The 20,816-nt window shown below is 27.8% G+C and overlaps 3 protein-coding genes across 4 annotated transcripts in view; 2 read left to right on the top strand and 1 right to left on the bottom strand.

Moving 5' to 3' along the window:
* LOC123300954 (protein lozenge-like) overlaps window positions 1-20,816 on the top strand; it is a 98,663-nt gene that overhangs the window by 72,420 nt on the left and 5,427 nt on the right. The window lies entirely within an intron of this gene.
* On the bottom strand, window positions 16,888-17,689 carry LOC123300958 (nucleoporin NUP42-like). The gene is made up of 2 exons (XM_044883645.1): window positions 17,627-17,689; window positions 16,888-17,563 (listed from the first exon to the last, which is right to left on the bottom strand). Exon 2 carries the CDS (start codon window positions 17,557-17,559, stop codon window positions 16,969-16,971), a length of 591 nt encoding a protein of 196 aa, XP_044739580.1. The 5' UTR covers window positions 17,560-17,563; window positions 17,627-17,689; the 3' UTR covers window positions 16,888-16,968.
* On the top strand, window positions 18,577-19,453 carry LOC123300956 (nucleoporin NUP42-like). 2 transcript variants are annotated; one of them, XM_044883640.1, is made up of 2 exons: window positions 18,577-18,660; window positions 18,733-19,453. In XM_044883640.1, exon 2 carries the CDS (start codon window positions 18,737-18,739, stop codon window positions 19,403-19,405), a length of 669 nt encoding a protein of 222 aa, XP_044739575.1. In that variant the 5' UTR covers window positions 18,577-18,660; window positions 18,733-18,736; the 3' UTR covers window positions 19,406-19,453. The 2 variants fall into 2 exon arrangements, with proteins under 2 accessions (XP_044739575.1, XP_044739576.1); XM_044883641.1 differs by having other exon boundaries at window positions 18,621-18,653; window positions 18,731-19,453.

Below are 20,816 nucleotides of genomic sequence, written 5' to 3' on the forward strand. Positions count from 1 at the left end.
ACTCTGATAATATTTCAATAAAATCTATAATTAAAAACATTGTAAACATTGTTTTAAGAGTTTATATTTTGGGTTAAACGTGTATGATCTCAAGAATATTTTTACTTTTAGCGAGAAAATTATTTTTTCGATCCAGCAACCGACAGGGATTTTTTTGGGGATCTTAAATTTTCTTCATCGCCATTCAGTCGTAGTTATGAAAGCAAATAACTCTTAGGTTCACTTTGATAACCACAATTTACTATGAATTGAGTAGAAAGTATTTCGGGCAGCGTTTAGTGAGTTATAGAGTTACAATCACATATTAGAATTATCCGGAAGGTTCTAGAATCTGCAACAATGTTTTAAGAAGTTCTAGAATGGTTTTAAATGTTCCATAGTTTTGAGTACATCTGGGGGCGGGACTGTGGTACCATAGTGATCCAAGTAACATTATTCGAATAAGGAAAAAACGATATTCTATCAAATTATTTTCATTAAAAAAAATAATATTAATTTTTACATATTAAATAATTAATTCTTCATGAATTAGGAGGATGGAATTTCTCAGAAAAGAAATTAATAAATGGCACTTTGATGACCATGACATGGAAAAATTTTGTTTTCTCGTGCCCACATTCCAAAATGTTTATTATAAGAAAAATGATCCTTGGACCACTATGATTCTACCGTAAAAAACATTAGTTTTATAATTCTTACAAGACCGTAAACCAAAAACTTTGAATGCCAATTAATTTTTCAACAAGGTTTCCACCTTATAATATTTATGTGTATAAAACCAAAGCCATGGTATAGTAAGTTGTAACTATCTGCCATAGTGTAGTAGACTGGTTTATATTGCCCCAGTGTTTGGTTCGTGGTTTTGTAACCTATAATCAGACAAATGTGAGAAGCCAGAATTCCAATTTCAATATTGCTACCTGTTAAATCGACCAGAGAGTAGTTGTGTAGTGAATGATATAGAAAATAAAATAATCATTTCAATATGTAATTTTATAACCAAGTGGTTATTATCATTGATTACACCGATAATAATTGATATTCTTTTTACATTAAATCTCACATAATATTTCTAAATGTCAGTTTCATTATTTCTACATTTGTTGGTTCCTCCTTTCATAAAAAGGAAGCAAGAGTCTAAGTAATATTTGACACAAAAACTTGTCATGCTCACCTTAGTAATATTACTGAATTTATAATCTGAGGCTGAAATGGATACGATACCATGCGTTGTTGCTTGCACTGATTTTGATTGATGATATAAAAATGTTCATTAAAATTTTAACCGACTTCAAACAAAAAAGGGAGGAGGTTATCAATTCGACTGTATTTTTTTTTTAATGTGTGTTACCTCAGAACTTTCGACTGGGTGAACCGATTTTGATGACTCTTTATCTATTTGAAAGCTGGTGCTTTCCGTGTGGTCCCATTTCATTTTGGTCCAGTTCTTCCAGACAGACAGACACACATAGCGGTCAAACTTATAACACCCATTTTTTTTAATTCGGGGATTAAGAATGAAAAAGGTGATACATTTGATTTCCATTCAGCTATGTTTATTTCTTCATATCAGGTTCAGATACTGTCAGGAATATAAAAACAGTTTTTTACAATTATTATTTTTTAGAGACCACTTTGTACAATAAAAAAAAAAAACAAATTTTATTGTTATTTGTATATTGAATTGAATCTTCCCAATTTTCTCAGTGTGTACGTAATGTATATTACAAATTGATTAGGTATTACATTGTTTATACCTTAATAAACCACATATTGAAAATATCGAATAGTTTGATTATATTTAAAAGAATAATAATGGTAATAAATTTTGAGCAGATCAATATAAAAATACTGAAATTCAGCACGTAGGAACTGAATAGTCTTAGTGAAGTTTCTGAGAAAGAGAATTTTTTATAATATATATAAAATTCAAGCCCAATGTTTAGGTATTATAAATAATTCTTCTGTCCATGGGTATATGACTGACATCCTCTTAAGTGGCTGGACCGGTTTTGAAATTTTATGTGTGGATTTTAGTTGGGGGTCTGAATGGTTTTGAATTACAAATTGGGTCCCGTAAGTGGAGCTGCAATTGGGTTACAGAGAAATTTTTCTCTCGAGCCCGTTTGTATATGGACACAGAATAATCTCATTACAAAAAAGATTATTTTCGTACCTGTGATAATATTTATTTAACCAACACCCTCCGATTTGTAATAGTGGCCGATTATTAAGATTCTATTATATCCATGTGCATTAATTTTAACGATTAAAGATGATTTAAGTACAAAACCAATAGCTACATTGTCTAAAATTGATTTCGCTGGTCACTAAAATCATCTACCAAACAAACATTATTTATTCAAAATACAAACCGGGAACTATTCCCATGGACCTAGCTTATAAAACACATTTAAACAAGCGTGCAGTCGTGAAATCATTGACAAATTAGCAATCTAAATATTACATTAAAAATCGAAACATGTGTTCCTTTTTTTTGTAAATTAAAAATATATTTTTTAATTAATATAATTATTATTAAATTTGTTAAAATAAATTATTTTAATACATTTATAAAATTTATTTTAATTTTAAAATAGAAAGTTTGGTACATTTTATTAAAAAAAATTAAAATTGTTGAAAATCCGGTAGAAATAAAATACTATTATTGATTTGTTAGAAAAATGAGCAAAGTAGGAAGATTTCAAATAAGGTCATTCATTTTTCATCAGAAATTAAATTAAAGTGAGCTTATTGGCTGTTGGCTGTGATAGATTAAAATAAGAACATGGTATCAAAATGTTGCCGGCTTACTTTTTTCTGTATAATATATTTGTAATAGCAAAACTCTTTTCGTAAAACAAATTTGATAATTGATACAATGCAAAAATATATAATGTTTTTATTGTGACGAAACATTTTATATGGAAACGTATTGATAAATACGTAACAAAACCGCTTACTATGCTTACTTCTTACTAACAAAAATAGTTTTGAACTTAAAGGTCAAAGATTTCCATAAAACTATTAAGGTAATTTACTGGTATATATAGCCAACTACATAAAAACATGCTCATATATTCGTGCATTATTAATACCAACAGTGTAGAATACTAAGACATTGTATGTATACATATGCTCAATACATACACACAACTGAAAACTTATTAGTGTTTTTTTTTTTTTTTGCTTAGGTTAGGTTTTATTAGCTGTTCAAGAGGGACAAACCTAGGTCATAGGGCCCATTATGTTTTGCCACCTTTCCGCTGATAATTTCATTTATTAGCTTCTCAATTATTTTCAGACCTTGGGTATACCTCCTCCATGCATAAACTATGCACTACACCAGCCCATCACAACTGTTAATTAAATTAATTTTTAGTGTGGCGTCGGAAATTTAACCCGCTACCCTATGTGTGCACCGTACGAAGTTGATTACGCTGTAGCCAACTGAGCCGCGAACGTCGACTTTTTTGGAATATCTTTTCTACAAACCAGGAAGATCTACTTTCTTTTTACCAAAAAATTCATAAATTAAGGCTTCAATAGGTTGTTAGAATAGAAGTGTTTTCGAGATATGTAGAAAAAAAAGTATATATATTCCACAGACGGTGAACAAATTCTTTTATTAAAAGTGTTTCAATACAGAATACTTTTATTAATCTTATTTCTCTTTATTTCACTGGTGAACTACCTTAAATCAACCTGTAAATTACTTTGATACATGATAGTATGAAAAAAATTACTATGAATGGTTTAAACATAAAAATAATTTGATGTAATATATTTAAAAAGTAGCTCTTGATAGATAGATATGTGAATAATATTCATAATAAGTCTATAATATTTCGTAATACTATTACCTATGTGTAAGCATGCATCATAGGTAAAGATGATGAATCGTATAGGTAATCAAAAAAACAAAAATTTCATTCATAAAAATGATTTTTATTTCTTTCTTATAAATAAATATTCTGATTAAAAAACTGTTTTCATACCTATAAGTATATCTAAAAACCACATACGAGATACTACTGTAATGGATTATATCTAATATCAGTTTTTTTCTTGAATGAAATAAAAAATTGATTAAAAATTGTGTGAGATTATTGTTTTATTGTTGAATGGTATGTTTGACTGTGAATTTACGATTTTTGTTTTATTTTTTAATAGTAAATCGATTCTTGTTATAATGGTTTATTTACCTTAGGATAGCTTGGGTTTTCCATCACAATACACTCTAAATTAATTAAAATATTACATTAACAATTGTGAAAACAAATAGTTGACTGAGTTAATTGTTGAAATACCATGTATAGACAGTTGTGTTGATACTCTGTCACATTACACATTCTTACATGTCACACATATGTAACTAATATACGCATATAATACATACTGTACAATTTGCGCATAATATGCGCAAATTGTTATTTCTCACGGGTAAACAGTGATATTTACGAAAAAATGTTTCAAACAAAAGTTGTTTATTTTTTTATAAGGAACATTTTACATTTAAACTTTTGTTCTATCTCTAACGGTTTACCAGATGGGTCCTACGGACGCAAAGACCCAATTGACCTATGTTGCTCATTTACGATTTCGACCTCACTTTTTACGTCTTAAGCACGCTATAAAAATTTCAGCTTAATATTTCTTTTCGTTTTTGAGTAATCTTGATGACAGACCATTGGAAATGGACTAATTAGGTGATTTTATGAACACCTATACCAAAATTTTGTTCATAGCATCAATATTTTTAAGCGTTACAAACTTGGGACTAAACTTAATATACCTGGGTATATTTCATATACATGGTATATAAAAAAAGGTGAATATTGGTCGCTATAGCCATGATTTGTCGAAATCGAACTGTTGTTTAACTTTTACTTTGTTTTGATTAAACCTAAGTGGCCGAGGGTCTAAAGGAAAAGTCTTTAGCCTTTTGTCTACTTAGACTTAGGTTGCTGGTTTGAATCCAGGCAGCAAAAGTGTGAGGAATTATAATTAATGCGCGGTAGAATTGATCACATCGCTTCGCTTGGATAAGAACGAAGTAACCAACTCCACCCGCATCATAAATGTAATTGTCTATATGAATGTTGTTTAATAAGTAAAGATTTACAAATAATGATATGAGTGGCCTCTGTTATAGGCGTATAAGTCAGAGTAACGGAGGTTAAACTCCATTATATTACTATGTCTTGATTAAATACATGAAAATCCGTTCATTTAAAAATTGACATTCATTATGTAAACACAATTGCTAAAAAAAACAATTAACAAATTTGCTAAAAGTCTATTAAATGTTTTAATTTAATTGTTTTTAACACTTTCAAGGCTAACTACAACTTTTTTTTTGGAAAAAGAGGTAAATTTAAACAAAAGAAATAAAAAAAATTTTTAATCCCAGAAATGTTAATCATTTCCGTGAAATAATCATTTTTATTTCAAAAGGAGACAGCCAAATATTAATTTTTAATTATTTATATACTTGTTTTTGAAAAAATAATTGGAATTCAAAGTTTATTAATAAATTTGCCAAAAGATAAAAAAAATGTCTCTACATGCGTTCTAAATTTTTATATTCGAGGTATTAGTTTCAAAGGACTTAAATGTTAAATTAAATTATCTGATATCGTCATATTTTGAAATAAAGCAATATAAAATTCTTAAAATTGTTGACTAAAGAAGTGATTTGAATTCATTTCTTTTTCTATTTTAAGATTTAGAATTTTCAGCCGTAAAATAGGTAATATCTAAAACAAACTTAAATTTAGAATTTGTTAGCTAATTGTTCAATTATAATAAAGCATTTGAAACATACAAAAAAAAATGTAAATATACAATTTTTTGATATTACAATCTTCTTCAGATTCAACCCAATCTCTTGCTTCTTGTTACACAGATAAATAATTATACATAATTACATGTTTTTAAATAAACGCGCGTACAACATTATATTTTCAACTGTTTTATTCGAGTTATTTTCAAAAATCAATACCCTTTACACGTCTTACATACAATAGAGAATAATCTCGATGTCAAATTGGCCATATTACCCATAATAATGTAAAAGTAGACATAATTCCACAACAAAATTTGAAAGTGATTAAAATTGATTGAAAAACGAAGAAGTTGTAAGCGGTCAAACATTACAGTCAAAGGTTACCCGTCTCCTAATAGCAAAACAAATTACTATATGTATTTCTATGGCGATACCCACGAATGACGTCATTAGTGAGTTTCTTCCTCTTTGTTTAATTAGAAATTTTAAACGTTCATATCTTGCATACTAGTAAAAAAATTTTAATAATCAACTTCACTTTTCTATTCGTGAAGTGAGAATTCTTTATCTGAATTGATAAAAAAGAAAGTTCGATCTCCTATTAGGGTATAGTCACCTAATAAAATATTGGCTATATCGCAGTGTCATTTGAATCGTTTCCCTTCAGAATTTCCCGCAAAATAATCTTTATTATGTGAAATTTGATAGGTAAAGTGATGATTCGATTTAGATTGCGGTACAATGTGTACAGATTTTCCAAATCTGCTCGATCTCGAAATTATATTTACAATACTTCGATTAGTTTGATATATTAAAATGAAGTGTTTATAATAAGTTGAAAACTTTCTCTTCCGTATATACCTATGGTAGCCTGCAAAAAGTTCAGTTCATTTAATGATTGAATGCGTACTGCTTAAGATATTAGACAAAATTTTAATGAGTCATTTCTCGGATCCATTTCAGGTAATTGAGGAAAATGTTTGTCTAGTAGTCAATTGAAATGAATTTTCGTGATTTTTTGTGCAAAATAGTAAAACCTAGACAATTATTGGTATTTTTCAAGTTTAATCATCTAAGTAAAAAAAAATCGAGACAATATTTGTAATTTTCATTTTCAAAAAATTTACAACGCAAAGGGATATACATATTAAAATTATACCTACAATAATAAAATTTGTAATATTAAAATACTTATATTATTATTTTAATGCACAATGACTTCTGTGTCTAGTCAATGTAGACAAGCCACCGTATAATCAAGCCATGTTGCCGAAAAATATTAAATTTAATAAGAATTTAATGAATTTTATAAATGATTCGTTTGAAGAAGATGAAATAAAAAATAAAATAAAAAAACTAATATTTATTTAAACTATGATTTTACATAACTATATTTACTATTTTTTATTTAGTTTTTTTATAAATAAAAAAATAAATATTTTAAATAATAATAACTAAAAATATGAAATATTATTATTATTTTTAAGTTTGTATAAAAATATTTTTATTTTGTTAAATAAGAAGTGGTATATGTGACCCTTAGATTCTACATCAATAAGCTTTTCGTTTAGAAAATTATTGTAATCAAATTATAGTAAAGTCAAATCCCGATCAAATCCGTCTATAAACAACTTTTTACATCCAAGCCGTCTAGCTCAGAACTAGAAAATTTCTTTACTAATGGTGTACATTGTTATTCGCACCGTGGATGAGTTTTATTGGAGACGTTTTCCATGGTGACTTTCTTACAAATTTAAATAAGACATTATGTTAATTTAATGTTAATTTTTCAATGATTTTAATTTGAAATTTACTATATCACATGTAAAGAATTGAAAATTAATGGTAACAGCACTTTCCAACGGCAAAACTACCCACTGGAAGCGCTGGTGTCGATTTGATTGCCCCTACCATAACTAAACACCAAAACGAACACATACATTATACAAGCCTTCAATTATTTTATTTCCGTCAATATTAATTAATTATTTCAAATATTTTAAGATAACCCCTTGCTGGGTCAATAAAAAAAAGTACATTAATCTGTTATTAATTGATATTGTCTTATTTTATTCTTAAAATAAAGTGATATTTAAATAAATTATATGTATAAAATGAATTTGGAAAATCCACTATAAGATAAAGAAATGGTAAAATGAAATCCCCTTCAAATTGAAGCAGTTAGCAGAAAATGTAGTAAAATTTAGTATAAATATTATGAGACTCAAATGATTTGATATCAGTTCAAAACCAATCATCAGTTCTAAAGCACTTCATTTGTTTAAAGCAACAATTTAAAACTTTCAAGTAAGTAATTATTTTTGAATTAATATTTTCGAACAGTTTTCTAATTTCTTTCTTTTTTTTAACATTAGAAATATGTTTGTTAAAACTGCTATCTTCACTTTGGCTACATTATGTGTAGCAGTATGGTCATATCCAATGAATTTCGATGAACAATACCAAGAAATTGAGCGTCAAACTCCTCGTAAACATACACAACCACGTTTAGAAAAATTATCACGTAATCGTAGATCACCCTTCGGTGCATTTGGATTTAGAAATAATTTCCCAACTGGTGGCTACTCACAAACAGCTGGATTTGGACAAGGACCATTTAGTGCTTCGGTTTCACAAGATTTTAATAGTCGTGGTATCGGTGGCCCTCAAACATTTTATACTGGAGCTAATTTTGCTAATCCAGATACATTAAGTGGTGTGAATTTTGGATTAAGTAAAACACCATCTTTTGCTGGAACCGCTACCGCTGGAGGTTCAATTAACTTACATCATACACCAACTAGTAATATAAATGCTGTGGCTCAACATACTCAACATTACGATAAAGATTGGACTCGTGTTGGACAATCAAATTTTGCTGGACTTCAATATCAAAATAAGGATACAAGTGTTGGTGTAGGTGCTACACGTGTTGAACCTGTTTATGGGAAAGGGGAAACACAGTATGGAATTACTCTAGAAAAGAAAATCTAAATTTTCAAATTACGAGTATTTTAACAATTGCTTATTTATTTAATTTAAATATGTTTTTTTTATATGTAAAATAAAAATATAGAAAAAAAATTTTGTATTCCTCAATAGTCCAATGTGTGCTCCCACTATTTTTCTTTGGCTCGATTGTTTTATTCTTCGAAAATAAAATTATAGATCACAATAAATTGCGCTAGAATTTTAAATCTAGATATTTTTTTTCTGCCAGTATTAAATTTACAAGAATTTGTACGATTTTAATATTCTCAAATATAAAATTCACAATTTCTATGTTAGTAATGACACTGCTGCCTCAACCTAATTACATTCATTACACTTTTATAACCTAGTCCATAATTTACATCTGATTATCAACTAAAATGCAATTAAGTAGTTGTTTTACATGATACTTTATTGAACATTTAAAATCGATAAAATTACTAAAATAATTATCTACATCCAAAATGGTTTATGGTACATATTTTACGGGGTGTTTCATAATTGCACAGAACAATTTTAGATACTTGGCTCTTCAGCACAAAATATTCAAAGGTCGTATGAAAGGTTCTTGCCACATTTTCTAAAACGTTTTTCAATGAATTCAAACGTTTTGACTTGGTACACGGTAAGAAATTTTTTGTGGATATCACCAATGCTATCTGAATGCTATACTGATTTGACCGTTGAGGGAATAGTAACATTAGCAATAGTTACAGCGTCAGGCTCATACTACTAAACGATACCCACAATTCTTCTGGTGGATAGCCATATTCAATACTGTAATATTACTTAAGCTAACATAGATACTATATGTATGTGTCTCTATATCAAACCAGCATTGTATTAAACGCCATAAGCTTCTTACCGTGTACCCTTCTGTCCTTTGTACCCCCCATAGGGTAAAATTATGCCTGTTTTGTCCTGTAAAACTGAGCTTTATGCTACCTTCTATGCTTATAAAATATTGAACTTTTTATCACGTCTGCCAAACAAGAAACAATATATTCTTGACATCGTTTATACTATCGATAAAAGGTGCAAAGCAGGAGGAAATCTGATAAATGCCGTCATTATTTTTACATATTTTAGGATGAAACACACAAGCAAGCGAAAATCTAGATAAATAACTCAAGTACGATTTATCAAACAATATTTTTAAATGTTTTTGGAAATAATTTTAACTATATTGATGTGAGTAAATCGAGATTGGAGTTTCGATCCATTTTTCGAGCTAGGAACTGGTCTATTGTTTCAAATAATGCCCTACAATTCTGACAAAGTCTGTATATATTGACTATACGTTTAGTAAATAGATATTTTACGAATCTAATATAATAATAATATATTTAATAATAAACTATACAAAATTATTTTAAAATTAAATGGCTGTTTTACAAATAATATAAGGATAATTTAATGAATTACTTTAAATTATTATATGTAGATAGATATATATATATGGAAAAACATATGGCTTTTATATTAATATACCATCACCACGTTTTCGTTAATTAATGTAATTAAATAAATAAACAACATTGGTTTTGGTGGTCGATTTTCGTGCGGTTTTACAATATAGTTCTCATCACAATTTTAATGTAGTCGTTTATATATGTATTTTAAGTAATATTTATGGAATATTAAACCAAAATCCTAAAAAAATTTCTTTTATTTATCAATACATTCATGTTAAAAAAAATTCGAACTAGATGGAATTAAATTCTTTCGAAACTTACCAAGTCTATCGTTGTGAAAATATGCGAGTAAAAGTCATCAATAGTTATTTTCAAAGCTTGTAATTTCTGTTAATTGTAAAAGTAAGAAGTTTTTATGAAGTCTGAAAGTAAACACAGTATGTAAACATATTTTCACAAGAAATTCAACAAAATCATTCAGAACGTAAAAACTGTTTCATTTCTAATTAAAATACCCTTGTACGCAATTTTTTTTATCGTTATGCTTTGTCTTAGCCAAATTGACACTTTCTATTCAACTTTTTCAGTAATTTTAATCGTTTTCTTTAAAAACCAACACAGATACATATCCTATCGCAAACCTAGATATCCCCACTCAAGTAATTTAGTTTAAAAGTACCTAATACATATTTAAGAAAGGTAGTATTTTTTAGGATTTTTTGAACAACCAAAAAATAGGATTATTTTTTTGTATATTAACTAATTTAAGGATTTGTAGGAAGATAACTTCTGATTTCCTGTGATGTGAAAATAATTTTAAACGACTGTTATTTCAGCTTTTAATTACTTTGCATTGACTAGTGAAGTTCATAGAGGAGTATTGTATAACTTCTAGGCTTCTGATCATAAAGAAAGTATATGCTTTTGAATATGCTTAAGTTAATACCTATTTGACCATTTTTCAACATCAGACGTCGGGCTTTCAAGGAAATGTGATACAGAAAACTATTTGGTTCGAATAAACATTCGCTTTCCAAAGCAAACATCTATTTTTTATTAATAATTTTTTTTTAATTTTATGTATTAAAATTATTTGTTAATTTTTATCGACGCTTCCACCATTTTAAATAGTTAGAATGCCCATCAGCAAAAATGTCATGTATACACACTCTCTTGAAAATTCTTGAATGGCTTCATTAGAGCTATAGTCTAACACCCTTTTTCTGTGTCACGTTCTTTGATTCTGGAGCATTTTTTAGTTAACTTTTCCAAAATACGTCATTTTAGCGATGTATAAAAAATTTATAGATTGGTACTGCTTTTTTGTTTCTTTAGAAATTGAATAGCTTGAAAGATTGAAACTTAAACTTAAAAATCAAAAACGATCATTAATAAAATATTCTCTATAGATAAACGTCTAAATGTTATTTTTACAGGGCATCTCTTATAACGTATAACGTTGTTATATATCGCTATGTTTATATAAAATATAAAAAAATCGATGGTCTGTTAACTATAATGTGTTGCTACCCGTTAAATTTACATAGCAACTGAATGTGTAAATTTTTTACGCATAAATTGCAAAAAAACAAAATTAAAATTTTACAAAACCACAGATCAGATTGTCTCAGGATATCCTGAAAACATATTATGGAAGTTGAAATCCGATATTATACATGAATTATGTAATTCATGCATTTTAATTATTATAGGGATGATAATTATATAATTATAAATAAATTTACTTTTTCAATTTATCTATCTTTCTGTTCATCAATTACAGATCAACGGTTTATAAATAATTTCAATTGTTCAATTAATTGAATTTTATATTAATCTGGTGAAAAAACAAAGACTGCATTCTCATTAGATTAAATTCAAAATCATTTTTGGATCAAAATCTTTTGCTACTTGTTGAAAAATCGGCACAAATTGGTTTCTTCAAGCTAAGTATTATACTTAAAATAACGAAAGCTTGAATTGTATGCAATAAGTAAAAAAGTATACAATAATTTATTTGTTATTTTAACCAGCTTTTAATTTAACAGCATTGTTTTCATAAACAATATTTTTAGTTCAAATTACCTTAAATCAATCTATTCTTGAAAATTTAAAATAATTTTTAGGTATTTAAAATCATTTTCGAATGAAATTTCGATTTAAAATAACGAAAATAAGCTAAATTTTTACGTATGATCTATATACTGAAAATTTTTTGGATTTACAATAAGCTTTGTGTGACTGACATCTCAAAAACTATCAATGATATTCTATTTAACATTCTCGTCAAGTTTACGAATACGAAATAATTTTCTACTAAAAAAATCATGTAACAAAAAATTAAAATTAAATATCCAAGTATAATTATAATTCTCATGGCGTTATAAACATGAGATAATACTACTTATTTCTTTTACTGATCGTATTGTTTTAAAATGAAGGGTAGAATGTTGTACCTTGATTGTAATATACCAGAAGTCAACATTCATTTTTTAAGGATATACTGCTATGTATGGGACAGCAACTATATGAAGACCAAGTTAACATACCAGAATGCAAGCCGAACCGAAAGAATGGTTGTCCATATGCTTTTGTTTTAGATGTTTTCTAGTGCAAAAAGTAAAAACTTGCCTATTATGTTTTGTGGTTTTAGGAAGTGAATAAAATTGAGATCATTCATCTTGGATCAAAGCCATGTGATACTAAATGTTAAAATTATTTTGTTCTTTGCTACAATTCATTTGGCATATAGCACTTTGTTCAGAAAAATGGACTATTGAAAAGGACGGTTCTAATTAAATCAATGAGAGTGCTCCAAGGTAAACCCAAGATATATTATGGTCTTGTGCGTCAAGTCATAAATTAATTAAGATTAAGATATAAATCAAGTTTTTATCTGTATAGCTTTAAAAAATTCAAATATAAGTTGTATTCTAAGGTACAGCAGTTTTCCATTATATGATGTATTACTCATAAAGGTCTATAATCCATAATCAATAATATTGTTTTATATTTTTTTATGTTTATTATAATAATAATACAACGATTTTTTTATGAAAACAAAGAAAAAAGTATAGTCTCAATTTATAAATATAAATATAATATTATGTACCTATATTATAAATATAATATAATAATATTATATTATTACAATATATAGACAACTTGTATTACGTTCCGCTCGGTATCACTTTAAAATAATAATATGATAACACAATTAATATGTAGCGGATTATTTAGTTAAAATTTATAATAATATGCAACCCTTCTATAACATAAAATTAACTACATTATCTAAAATAAGTAAAAAACCAATGTCAAAATTATCTAAATATAGTTACAGAACTTTCCATAGATTTTGGAAGATGCCTTGAAAAATATTCGACCAATCTTTAAAAATTTTTCTAAATACCGAGTTTCATCCGAAATCCGAGTTTTAAATTTGGAGAAATTGCGAATTTTTGGTCTCCACATAATGAGAATTGATTTCAGAAAAATCTTGCAAAAGTGGCAAAATAAATGATTTTTGTATCTTTTGGGTCGTAACCATTTTAGAAAAACCGAGAAATACTCATCAAATGAACGCAATTTTTATATTTTTGAGTCAAAATTAGCCTTTATATTATTAAGTCTTCAATTTCGATATAACTCAATACATAAGGTAATTTCGATTCAAAAAATACAAAAATTTGGTTCATTTCATGATTTGATGCATACATGATTCCTAAAACTCCGTCCAATATCATGTCATATTCATTTCTTATTAAAAACAGATCAATCAGCAGCTATGAGGATCAGATTCAGCCCAATACTATAAAAATACCAAAAACTACGATCAAAACTTTAAGTTTGTAGACTTAAAACGGAAACGTTCACAATACTATTGAACAATATTGTTTTAAGTTACTATCATTGTAAATTACAAATATTGTCGCTTGGCAAAATGAATTTCCCAATAACTAAGAAACCAGTAGCTCTTGATAAAAACCCATAACCAAATTTTAAATCCATAAAACCATAAATTCATAAAAATTAAATAAATAATCCGTATAATTGATATAGTGTTAGGCAATTTGATTGATTTGTTTGGTAGTGGAATTAATCAGTGAAGCGGCAAATATAGATATCTTACGTTACATGGAAGCAGAAATAGATAGGTATGCTAACAGATTATGTTACCTCCATCATGTATTACAGACTTCAACAAGTGTATAAAATCAAATATCAATCCAAATAAAAAAACAACTAAAAAACAAAAAATATGTAGCCCTTTTTTTATAACTTACAATTTTTATTATTACTCAAATACAGTAAAACATCTTTATTATATACACTACATATGGATATCAGGGGTACAGTAAAATATAAAAATTTCTAATTAAAACCACAAACAATAAAATATCGGGATTACATAACGAAGCGAGATTTCCATGATTTTTTTCTCTACCTTCTTGAGTATTGATAAAAGTAAGTTTGGTAATCATGATACACGAATATCGAATTTATGGAGTTGTTTTATTTTCGTTTATTTGATCGACTTTTTTCTCTAAAAGCATTGAAAAATGATTTTCATTTTACAGTCGCTCTTTATTTTGAACCTTTGATCTGCCAAAAGTAAATTTCTTACCTTAATAATATTTAATAATTGAATTACTTTAGTAAATAGCTAGTTTCGAACTATATCAATCCATTTGAATCGCTGAATATTTATACTACATTTTTAATGCATGCATTATCACGTATTGTTTTCTTTTTTATGGATTTTTAATTTACCGTTTCATTGAATCACTACAAGGGGATTTTTTTTATATATTTGTAAATTTTCTCTGTATTCTTAAAATTTAACATATTTTTTAAACCTTTTTTCAGAATAATTTTTCCGAAATTATATTTATAGTTATTTATTCATATAGCTTTTCGTAATTTAGCATTTCAGTATTGTAGGGTATGTTTTTGCTGTTATATAAATAAGTAACATAAGTTCTTTGTCGAAAATAATTACAGAATTAACAAGGACTTAAGATTAGTCCTTAACACGAGATTTGATTGCCTCTTATATAATATGTTAACTAATAATTACAAGAATGTTTACGACATAAGAAACAGATATTAGGAGAGAGTGTCGTACCTTAAGAATCACTTATTGTACTTTTTTTTTTTTAAAAAGACATGACTTCTTCATTATCTGGTCGATAAACAGACCCACTTGTGGTTGAAATCCAAAAGAGGCAAGAATTTTTCAACAATTTTTACAGTACATTTTCATTTTTAACCAATTTGATCAATTTGGACACTAAAGAAGTTAAATAGAGCAAAAATGTTAGTAGTAGAGCAAAAATGTATTTTGTTGATTTATAAAAGTGTTTTTTTGATTAATGTATCCATCTGCGTTCTTATTTAACTACGATAGGTCGAGTCGGAGAACTCCCCTGAGAAACCAACAAGAACTTAAAACTAAATTACTAAGAATAAGATTTTTATTGATAACTTTTGTATTACGAGGACCGCTAATTTTTGATACTGCCAGCTAGTGCATAGTTTCGTAATCCGCCTCTGTTCCAAGGCATTATATACATGGTACAACACTTTACATTATAATTATTTACAAGCGTCGAAATGAAATGTCTAAAAGTTTTCGTATATGATATATTAAGACACAAATGGTGTGACGAGGTGGTATATTTAATACATATATACATGCTATGCTTATTTTTAGAGTGTATAAGTGTTTGGACACCCTGTTGTTTTAATATTGTTAAAGACTTAATAATAATATTTCTTAGTGTCTGTAAATGACATTTTGTGAGCTATTAATTAAAACTATGTTGAATATATTTAATCAAAATATATTGTGTAAAATAATCTAAGTGAGTGTGTAACTTTATTGATAGGCTATCAATATTTTAGAATATTATTTTAAGATGAAGTGTGGAAAAAAATTTATGATAGATATAATTAATTTAAGATTGATACTGCTTATTTTTTATTCACTGACAAAGTTGTTGAAAATGTAAAACAATTGTTTTCAACAGGAAAACGAGCAGGCGATTTTCTTTCTATTTTAGCACCCGTTCTGTATTTTTTCCACACAAAAAATTATCAATGTATGAAGATGCTAAATTTACAAAAAGGGAGTCCACACGATAAAAAATAGTACTGCATAAACTAAATGGCCAGTTTTCTCTACTTACAGCCAAGCTAGAATTGAATAGATTCATAAATTAAATAGATAATTTTAAAATCGATTCAGATTAAAAGAAAAGTCTAGAAAATGGTAGTAATTTCTAGGAATACCCTGAAAAATCTAGGAAATGGTAAACAAGTCTATAGGAATGTTTTAATTTTAGCGAATTTCCGAAGGAAATGGAGCTTTTGCTTTTGATGATGGAATTTTGAAAAAGTACTATTGTGATTTTTTATCTAGACGCTACGTTTTTGGAACAAAGTGTTCTTTTTTCAATCTCTGAGGGAACTTGCTTAGTTAACGTACCTTCTGCGTTACGAATTTTTTCTTAACTGTATTAAGTAATTAATTAATGAACCCAGCAAAGGTAATCTTTAATAATGACTGACCGTTTGTCACTCGTTTCGCTGACCTATTCCGATTTCAATTCCGGTACTTCAATTTCAAGTAATGTTTTCCAGACAGAGGAATTAGAAAGGATGACATTCAACATAATTATGTACAAGATATTATGAGAAAATTAAACGTATATTTAGCTTAAATATAACTAATATTACAAAAAATAAATAATCATTCCTCGAGTAAACATTTTAGAATTTCTTTTCAACATTCACACCATATTGTGTTTCACCTTTTCCCCATTTAGGATCCACATGTGTAGCACCTACACCAACACTTGTATCCTTATTTTGATATTGTAGACCAGCAAAATTTGATTGTCCAACACGATTCCAATCTTTATCATAATGTTGAGTATGTTGTCCTACAGCATTCAAGTTACCATTTGGTGTATGATGTAAATTAATTGAACCTCCTGCGGTAGCACTTCCGCCAAATGATGGTGTTTTATTCACGCCAAAATTCACACCACTTCCAGTATTTGGATTAGCAAAATTAGCACCACCACTAAATGTTTGTGGACCACCCATACCATGACGATTGAAACCTTGTGAAACAGATGCACTGAATGGTCCATGTTGGAATCCAGCATTATTTGAAAAACCACCACCTGGATTATTGTTTCTGGATCCGAAGGCACCGAAAGGTGAACGACGTACTCGTTGGGCTGGGATTGTTATGTAATCGCTGTATAGTTCTGCTTCATCTTCGAAATTCATTGGGTATGATGAAACTACCACACATACTGTAGCCAAAGTGAAGATAATTGTCTTTTCGAACATTTTTCTAGAAAAGAAAAAAGATTAAATTAAAAAACTATTCGAAAAAATTAAAGAAAAACCTATTTACCTGTAGTAATAAATAATTGTTTTTTTAAACAAAAGAAATGTTTTAGTGAATGTTTAGTCTTGAACTGATGACAAAACATCTTAATCACAAAATATTTATACTAAAATTGTAGACATTGTGTGTCTTCACGGTTTGTTTTGATTTCAAGGGGATTTTATCTTTCCATTTCTTTATCACAACAGGGGATTTTTTGATTCATTTTAAGAAATTGAATTCATTCAACTTTATATAATATTAGAAATCAATATTAATTATTCGGTCAATCAGTATTTAATTATTTAATTTATTTGCACTGAACCTAGCAAGAGTTATCTGAAATTGATATGTTATTTATTTAATGTGTAATGAGTTAGTCCAACTTCGTATAAAGAAAATCAAGCCTTTACATAATAATTTCTCGCTGATTTCTTCAATAAATCTTAGAAAATCTTTCGAGGAAGATTAAAAGAGAACAACTGAAATAAAATTTTTTATTAAGCAAGAATATCTAAAGGCGTACCTTTGCAATGATACCTTATTTTCACATACACCAGCTCCAAGAGGGTCAAAAAAATTTGCCACACTAAACCTAGACCAAAATATTTTTTCTCAAATTGTTACCGTTACTTAAAATGTTTTGCAGATCTAACAAGGATTGTCTAAAAATATTTAAAGTGTGATAAATTCATCTTACAATTATAAATAAAATTTATTAATAAGAATAATTAATATGAATTCATAATATTTACAAATTTTAAGATAACCCGTTGGACTGGGTCGTTGAAAAAATCACATTTATATTTTATTCTTAAATTAAAGTGATATATTTATTTTTAATATAAATAAATAAAAAGAAATTGGAAAAACCACTTTAAGATAAAGAAACGGTAAAATAAAATCCCCTTAAAATTAAGACAGTTGTATCATGGTGAACCATAAGTAATAATTTAGTATAAATATTATGCCATTCTACTGATTCGATATCAGTTCAAAACAAGTCTTCAATTAATGTATTTCGATTGTTAAAAAATACTTACAATAATTTGTCACTGCAGGTAAGAAAGTTTTTTTTTAATAAACATTTTCGAATAGTTTTCTAATTCAATTTTTTTTTTTTTTTGAAATAGAAAAATGTCCGTAAAAACAATTATATTCACTGTAGCTACATTGTGTGTAGCAGTATGGTCTTATCCAATGAATTTCGAATATGCAATGGAACCAGACAGTTATTACGAGGAGAGTCCATACGAATTAACCCAAGAAAATGCATCTCCACTTGATGATATTTCGAGTTTAACTCATCCACTAAAACATTTACAAGAATTATCACGTAATCGTAGATCACCCTTCGGTGCATTTGGATCAAGAAATAATTTCCCAACTGGTGGTTTTTCACAAACAGCTGGATTTGGACAAGGTCCATTTTCTGCATCAGTTTCACAAGATTTTAATCATCGTGGTATTGGTGGCCCACAAACATTTAATACTGGAGCTAATTTTGCTAATCCAAATACTGGAAGTGGTGTGAATTTTGGTTTAAGTAAAACACCATCTTTTGGTGGAAGTGCTACCGCTGGAGGTTCAATTAATTTACACCATACACCAAATGGGAATTTAAATGCTGTTGGACAACATACTCAACATTACGATAAAGATTGGAATCGTGTTGGACAATCAAATTTCGCTGGACTTCAATTCCAAAATAAGGATACAAGTGTTGGTGTGGGTGCTACACGAATTGAACCTGTTTTTGGGAAAGGTGAAACACAGTATGGACTCAATGTAGAGAAGAAATTCTAAATTATTGTTTCAAAGATTACTTATTTATTTCGTAATATAGTTTTTTTGTCTAAAATATATTTATTTAATTTTCACTGTAATTAATTTTTAATAAATATGAACTAAAAAAAATATAGAACCTATTTTCTACCTAACTGGTTTTTTTTACTGTGCAATAAATCAATAAGATGGGAATTTTGGTCCAAAAAGATCGTTAAGGCACTATTTCAAAAAAGAAATCGCTTTCTTCTTTTAATCGTTTTTGAGATATTACCTTTCTGTACATTTTCTATAACACTAACATGTAAAGAACTGCAAATTAGTCATAACAGCGTCCTTTATCGCCAAAACTTTTCACTGGAAGCGCTGGCATCGATTTTATTGTCCCTACCATGACTACGCATACAACGAATAGGTATTTTCTAGTTGCACAATGGGAAATATTTTCCAGCAGTTGCCCCTCTATGGACCCACGCTTGAAGACAAACATTCTTGTGCATATAAAAGACAAGGCTACTCTACTACAATTTAATGCATGGCTGAAGTTGCGTATATTATAAAAGATATTTTATATAAAATAATTTTATTCTTTTAAAAAAAATCAATAGATTTTTATTAATCAATAATAACGATATTAAATAATATCTATAAGTATATAAAATATTAGATTTTTCAGATATCATATTAATATTTATGTATAAAGTTTGTCAGTTGATTGAATACTGTAATTGAAACTCAACATATATTATTTTATGTTTCAAAATCCAAACAACGCCGTTTTAAATTTCTTAATATAACGATATTATTTTATTTATTAAGTTTTTTTTAATATATTTTTATAAAAGGTTTTCCATTAAAGGTGATAGAACTTTTGTTTGTGAAATTTATTTATATTTGAAACACAATGCTTTCTGACAATTTGTTTGATATCAATGGAATAACAATTTGCTCACCAATAACCAATAATTTTTGTTGAGTATAATTTATAAAACAATTTGCAATAGTCTGCTTCTAAATAGACAGTCAGAAGATTCAAAAATGTTTACTTGTTTCTCAAAATAATGTTTTTTTTAGTTTATTCGAAAACAAAATCACATTGACAACCAGTATTCAGCCTATATGCATTCTGATACACTCATTTCAATACGAATGCTGTCTAATAAACATCAATATCTGTTTCGGGTTAAAATTACTGAGTAGCAATAGAATTTTTATACCATGTATATATGAAATATATCAAGGTATACTAAGTTTAGTCCCATGTTTGTAACCCCTAAAATAATTAATGCTACGAACATAATTTTGGTATAAGTTTTCATAAAATCACCTTAAATTAGTCCATTTATGGTTATCCGTCCACCCAGCCGTCTGTCTGACAACACGATAACTGGAAAACGAAAAAAGATATCAAGCTGAAATTTTTAAGGCGCGC

This window comes from Chrysoperla carnea, chromosome 5 (assembly GCF_905475395.1).
Source record: "Chrysoperla carnea chromosome 5, inChrCarn1.1, whole genome shotgun sequence".
Lineage (NCBI taxonomy): Eukaryota > Metazoa > Arthropoda > Insecta > Neuroptera > Chrysopidae > Chrysoperla > Chrysoperla carnea.